At 35.6% G+C, this 6574-nt stretch overlaps 1 protein-coding gene across 4 annotated transcripts; it reads left to right on the top strand.

Moving 5' to 3' along the window:
* Positions 1–568: 568 nt before the first annotated feature.
* Positions 569–4592, top strand: LOC111907688 (uncharacterized). Of its 4 annotated transcripts, none has more exons than XM_023903504.3 (6): positions 569–747; positions 850–908; positions 1504–1709; positions 1805–3397; positions 3476–3602; positions 3869–4592. In XM_023903504.3, the coding sequence occupies exons 3-6, from the start codon at positions 1512–1514 to the stop codon at positions 4483–4485; spliced, it is 2535 nt and encodes an 844-aa protein (XP_023759272.1). In that variant the 5' UTR covers positions 569–747; positions 850–908; positions 1504–1511; the 3' UTR covers positions 4486–4592. The 4 variants fall into 4 exon arrangements, with proteins under 4 accessions (XP_023759272.1, XP_023759274.1, XP_052623037.1 ...); XM_023903506.3 differs by having other exon boundaries at positions 1501–1709; XM_052767077.1 differs by having other exon boundaries at positions 569–908.
* Positions 4593–6574: the final 1982 nt, after the last annotated feature.

Genomic DNA, 6574 nt, shown 5'->3' with positions numbered 1-6574 from the left:
TTTGTTCGTGTAGGTACGAACGAGAATTTGTGTTCGTGTTCGTTTATTTATTAAATAAACGAACTTCCCGCCGAACGGTTCATAAACAGTTCACTGAACATTTAGTTTGTTTACCGCCCTAACATTCTTCAATGTTATTAATTATAAAAAAACTAATTCTTCAAGTCCATACCTTTATTGTAATTTAAAACTTTTTTCTAAAAGGATTGTATCGTGTGTATGATGTACGATGCAAAAGTTTTTATCTAAACATAAGTAATCGGTAAACCGTTATTTCTATTTATTTAAACTTAATGAAATATATTATAAATTTGTTTTAAAGTACTATTAAATAATTCTTTTATATTTATTTACTAAATTATAAATTAATTTGTACCAAATAATATATTGTCACTATCGAAACAATGTCGTAATCAAACAATACCGTTTGTTTAAGATTTTATGGTTTAAATTTAGCACCATATTGTTTACAGGGCTTTTATGAAATTAACACAAACTACAAGGACGAAACAGAAAAAACAAAACCACAGTATCTCGGCAGCGGTTTCTTATTAGCTTCGCATCGCTTTCTCTTTCTCCATTATCTGGTTTTATTCGCTTAACTCGCTTTCTCTCTCCCTACATTTGTCTGCTGTGCGCGTAATCGCAAATCCTAGTAAGAAAATGCATTTGCAGCTTGTTAGAATCCGTGGAAGTGAAAATCGGCGAATCTCCGGCTACATTTTGATACCGGAATATTAGATTCCGGTGAGAAATCTGTCACTCATTTGATAATAAGGCTTTGATCCAACACTCTGCTTTCTCTCTCTAAAAACTCCTTTTTCTGATGTTGCTGGGTTTTTATTACAGTGCTAGCTTCTTTTTCGGTCGTGCGTTTTTACACTCGGATTCGATCTCGCTTTTTTGAGGTAAACACAAAATCCGATTCTCTTTTATTTCTTCCGCAATTACAGCGTCTTTCTTCTAGTGTCGTTGGTAGTGATAAGTAACGGTTTCCTAATTTCTTCTTCTTCTTCTTCTTCTTCGCTTTTAGCTTAAATCTGAGGGGTTATTGGAGGAAAAAAATACGATAAGAGGAAAAAATTAGGGTTTCTTTGTTGTGTTGGATTTGTTTTGATAAAATATTGATGTGAATGTGAATGTGAATGAATATGACGGTTTTGGTTTCTATGTTTGATTTGGTTTTATTTATTCGTTTTCATTTTGTGAGTTCTTTAATTAATATGCTGGAATTTTACATTTAACAATAAATCCTGTGATTATTCTTGCAACTTTGTATTTGTTTATTTATTTTGTTTCTTTCAATATATTCTACCACATAAATTTATAGGTGGATCTTTAGTAAATTTACAGCACCACATCTCTCTAGTCCATGTCTTCATGATACATACATAGATTACTCCGTAGTTATTTCTGGATGTGTTTCTTCATATTGTTAAGGAACATTACATCATTTATTTTTTTACCTTAATTTACTACAAACTCTAAGATTTGCATTAGCAGGTGGTAAGATGAACAGAAATAGGAATCTGGAACACCCTATTCCTGGATGCTTGGGAAGAATGGTGAATCTTTTTGATTTGAATACAAGTTTAGGAGCAAACAGGCTGCTCACAGAAAAACCACACTATGAAGGTTCCCCAGTGTCTAGGTGTCAATCAGACGTGTCAAGAACTCGTGTAGTTGAAGATCGGATGAATGATAAAATGGTAATTGCTTCAGATTGAGCCTTTTCGAGTCTTGTATACTTCTACAAATTAATGAAATGTACTGATTTTTATTTCCAACCAAATGACCATTACAGATTTTATCTGAATTAGCAAAATCCCCATCAAATAAGAAGAAATCAAATGGAACTCCAATAAAGATGCTTATTGCTCAAGAAATGTCAAAAGAAGAGGCTCCTAAACAAAGTCCATCCAATTTGGTTGCCAAGTTAATGGGACTTGACACCCTTCCAGAACGCCATCAACTTGGTTCAGCTTCATACAGAAGCAATAACCAAAGAGGATCAAGGAGTCATTCTGGATCATTGGACTTCATACAGAAAGAGCATGGATTCTTGGAAACAAGAGAACATGATGAAATTATCAATCAATCCTGTAAAGATGTTTTTGAAATATGGCAGCAGTCACCCCAAAAGGGAAGACATAAAGAAAGCAAGAGCAAGAATGAGAAAAACATGGCTCTTGTTCGTGAGAAGTTCATGGAAGCAAAACGTTTATCAACCAATGAAAAACTTCGCCAGTCTAAACAGTTTCAAGATGCTTTGGAAGTCTTAAATTCAAACAAAGATTTATTCCTCAAGTTTCTTCAAGAACCCAATTCCTTATTCTCTCAACATCACCATTTACAGTCTTCTTTACCTCCTCCAGATTCAAGACGCATCACAGTTCTCAGACCTTCTAAGTTGGTAGATGCTCATAAGCTAAACAAAAATGGAAAACAGATTAATGAAGCTCTCCAAATGAGTCACTGTAATTACAGAAGTCCTACTCAGCCAACTCGCATTGTGGTACTAAAACCTAGCTCTATACAGCCACCTCATGAAATGACAAGTGTCTCCTCACCTCCTTCAACATCAAATGATGATGGATTCTATGGGGATCTTGAAGAAGATACAAAAGAAACCACCACACAAAGTGGCCTTAGAAGAGATGAAAATGAAACCATTCTTTCTTCTGTTTTTTCAAATGGTTATATAGGTGATGAAAGTTCATTTAGTAAATCCGAAGTTTATTATGCAGCAGGGAATCTGAGTGATTCAGAAGTGATGTCACCAATTTCTCGACACTCATGGGATTATGTTAACCGTTTTGGAAGCAGAAGCCCTTATTCTTCTTCTTCATTCAGTCGTGCATCTTGCTCTCCTGAATCTTCTGTTTGTAGAGAGGCTAAGAAACGTCTTTCAGAAAGATGGGCAATCATGTCTTTAAATGGAAGTGTTCAAGAACAAAGACATGTAAGAAGAAGCTCCAGTACACTTGGCGAAATGCTTGCTCTTTCTGACTTGAAGAAAGAGGAACAACACTGTGTAAATAGACAAGGGTCTTCTAAAGGTGATGATGATGATGCTGATAGTAGTCCTAAAACTCTTGTTAGATCAAAATCTGTTCCTGTATCTTCTGGCTCAATAATGGGCCAAGTTTCAGATTCGGTAAAAGTCAAAAAAAGTGATACTAAGGATTTGACCACGGAAAAAAGTGTTAAATCATCGTTGTTCAAGGGTTTGTTTTTCTCCAAGAGTAGAAAGTCTAGCAAACAGAAATCCCATAAAGATGATGAACATCAATCTTCAAGAAACATTGGTGATGATGGATCTGAATGCTGCATTAATGATGTAAATGGACCATTGAGGAAAGAATCTTGCCAAGGTCCAGCTGATGATCTACCCGAGGTATGCTTTCTATTCAAACTTGGATTTAATCTTTTTTTTTTTTTTTGCTTATTAAGAAATTCGTTTTCTCTCATAAAGCTTGGAACTTTTGGGAATGCAAATGAGAACCAGGAGCAGCCAAGCCCTAGTTCAGTCTTGGAGTTGCAACTTGAAGAAGATGACAACACAGCAGTCTATTCTTGTAGTGCCAAGTTGAAAGAACATGGTAAATGTATTTTATTTTCTAATTCTTTTTAAAGTAAATTACATGTTTGGTCCTTGTTCGAGGTTTTTGTAACATTTTTGGTCTACTAACTACTTTTGGTCCCCGAGTATGGTTCCAAAGTTAGTCATTTTACTCGAAAGTACAGGAAACAGAGACGAAATAAAAACCTCAAATAAGGACCAAAATTGCAAGAGAAAACATTTTGGGGCCAAAAATGTATCTTTTTATTATTTTTGTAACATGCACTTTCTATGTGGTATTAACAGGAGTAGATCCGATTAAATTCAATAATTTAATTGATAAATCACCGCCAATAGGATCAATTTCACGGACTTTATCATGGGACGAGTCCAGTGTGGGGCCCGTTCCCGGTAAAACCTGGAGTCCAGAGGAAGAAGAGCAGGAATATTTCTTGTATGTTCAAACACTACTATCAGTCGCCGGAATCAATGGCAGCTCACCGGAAAACCCTCTGGACCCATCTTTAAGAGACACATACATGAGCCTGAGCCTAACCGATAACCACCCTGTGGCGGTGGTTCACCGGTCAAAACAAAGACAACAAAAGTCAACTGAGAGGCTCGTGTTTGACTGTGTGAATGAGGCATTACGTGGGGTCCATGTGGACCGGGTGTGGGAGCGGATGAAGGAATGGATATCAGGGGAGGAAAGATGTGTGTGGGATGGTGATGATGAGGATGGCGGCAGCATGGCGGTGGAGAGGGAGGTGGTAGGGCGGGGGTGGGCGGAGGATTTGGGGTTGGAAATTGATGATATAATAAAGAATGAAATAGAAGAGAAGTTGGTGGAAGAGCTGGTGGAAGAGTTGACACTTGACACCATTAGGTTGAGTGATTTTGCGTTACACTCTTTGATTTGTTAATTATGTGTATTATTCACAACAAAACTCGCAAGTTTCCAACAATCACGGCCTTTTGTTTTCCCTTAATAGTGCAAAATAAATAAATATATATATATTTTCAGTACAAATTCGGGGGTCTCTTGTACAGTTTTTTTACTTTCTTTGTTATTGTATTCCAAGTATTGTATGTTCGCATTTTGGATTTTAATAATTATCATATTATTTAACAATATAATAGTATAACATAACATGGTTTAGGTTTGAAAGGAGTAAAACTTGGTTAACTGTCCACATACAGAAAGAAAACTAGTTTAAAAAGAAGAAGAGGAATAGTTGGCATTTATTTTGGACAGGAGTTACATTGAAGGGGAGATTCTGAAAGTGGAGTGAGATGAAGGTATGGTGTTGCAGGGTTAGGATAGAATCCAATTATGTGTCATACTCAAACCTGACCTTCTTTCGAGGCTCTGGATTACAACTTAGGAAGGTCCCAACACATGTTTGTTTTTTACGCGGTTGGTCCCTTTCGTTAGTCAATCTTTTGTTTTCTCCGTTACTTTAGTACGACCCATAAGACTACAAGGCACATGGGTAAAATTGGTGGTAGTTGTGCTACACTTGTCATATGCTACGTAGGTAGGTTTGAGTCGGCAATACAACATTTTAGTTAAATTTGTTATTTACATGAAGTGGGTTGCCATAATTGTCATGTTATTTTTTTTTATAAAATTAATTAATATAGAAAATAAACATTTTATATATATATATATATATATATATATATATATATATATATATATATATATATATATATATATATATATATATATATATATATATATATATATTAAATCTTAAATTTCATTAACTTAAAAACAATTACAACACACCAAAAAAAAACTATAGAATTTCAAATTACAAACCAAGAAATTTGAATAACGAAACCGTGAAAATAAAATAACGAAACCTAGATATTATATTTTTTTTGCAAGCTTCTCTTTGACTTTTATCGCCATTTCCCTTTTGCATCCGGTGAAATCTAATGTGTTTCTCGCTAAGATCGTCATGGCTAAGTTTATTCTTTCTCTTGCGTGATCGCCAAGTATTGATCTAAGGCCGACTCCAAATTGTCTATTTTCGTTTTTAGTTGCTTGATGTCATCCGAACTAGTTGCCGTTGTTTTTTTCCTTTCGCTTCGTTCGGTTTCTTCCCATGGGACAAATGACTCTTGGAACCTCAATGCCTCATCTTCATTGAGATCAATCATGACATGCGCATCAGACGATTGACTATGTGTCGTTTCGGATGTTTTAGTTCTATTAGAAGAACCACCTATAAAAGATTCAGAAACGTCGATGTCTTGCCATTTTTTTTTGACAATTTCACAATATTCAAACATGTAGAAATTTGAAACTGGCCTCTTTATAATTCCTGGACATTTCAAGAGTTTTTTGCAAAATAGTTTCGTCGTTTGTGCCACTTTGTCATTGTCGTTTGACACTCGAAAACACCTCATTAAACACCGTCACCACTTTGTTGACATATTTCCACTTCGAATAAATTTAGTATTTTTTCTAGTACTCCCAAAGATTCATCTCCGTGAGAAAACACTGTGTAATTTTTCGGAAAGAGTTGGACAATATTGGTTGTTTCCGACCACCGGATCTTTAGAAACATCCACTCACGCACAAACTAACACCTTTTTCTTCGGCCGATGTCCATTGCTTTGGAGCCGCCCTTCCACCTTTTGTGGGTTGTAGTCGATTCTCTTTCGGCTTCGATTTCGTTTCGGGGACAACTTCGAGTTCCCATTGAGTTTGGAAATTCATTGGGGAGTTCGGAAGATCGTCAAATGGGTTGAAGTCATTTCCCATCTGGGATGAGAAGTTCATTTATGGTTGGTTTTGAAATTAAAGTTGTCTTTAGAATTGAGGTTGGTGTTTGTATTGAGATTGGTTTTGGGCTTGAAATGGATAATCAATACCACCAAAGTATAATTTTGGAGGTGAATAAATAGGCTAATCGCTTTGATTTTTAACGAAATTTGGTGAAGAATGTGAGATGTTTGTGTTTTGAGTGTTTCTTTTGGTATTTTTTTGAGCTTTTGGGT

Source organism: Lactuca sativa, chromosome 8 (assembly GCF_002870075.4).
Source record: "Lactuca sativa cultivar Salinas chromosome 8, Lsat_Salinas_v11, whole genome shotgun sequence".
Lineage (NCBI taxonomy): Eukaryota > Viridiplantae > Streptophyta > Magnoliopsida > Asterales > Asteraceae > Lactuca > Lactuca sativa.
This window is presented reverse-complemented; position numbering and strand designations above follow the sequence as displayed.

Coding starts and splice junctions, on each gene's coding strand:
- LOC111907688 (XM_023903504.3), top strand. CDS start 1,512: ATGAACAGAAATAGGAATCTGGAACACCCTATTCCTGGATGCTTGGGA. Junction 1,710..1,804: donor ATCGGATGAATGATAAAATG/GTAATTGCTTCA, acceptor TGACCATTACAG/ATTTTATCTGAATTAGCAAA. Junction 3,398..3,475: donor CAGCTGATGATCTACCCGAG/GTATGCTTTCTA, acceptor TCTCTCATAAAG/CTTGGAACTTTTGGGAATGC.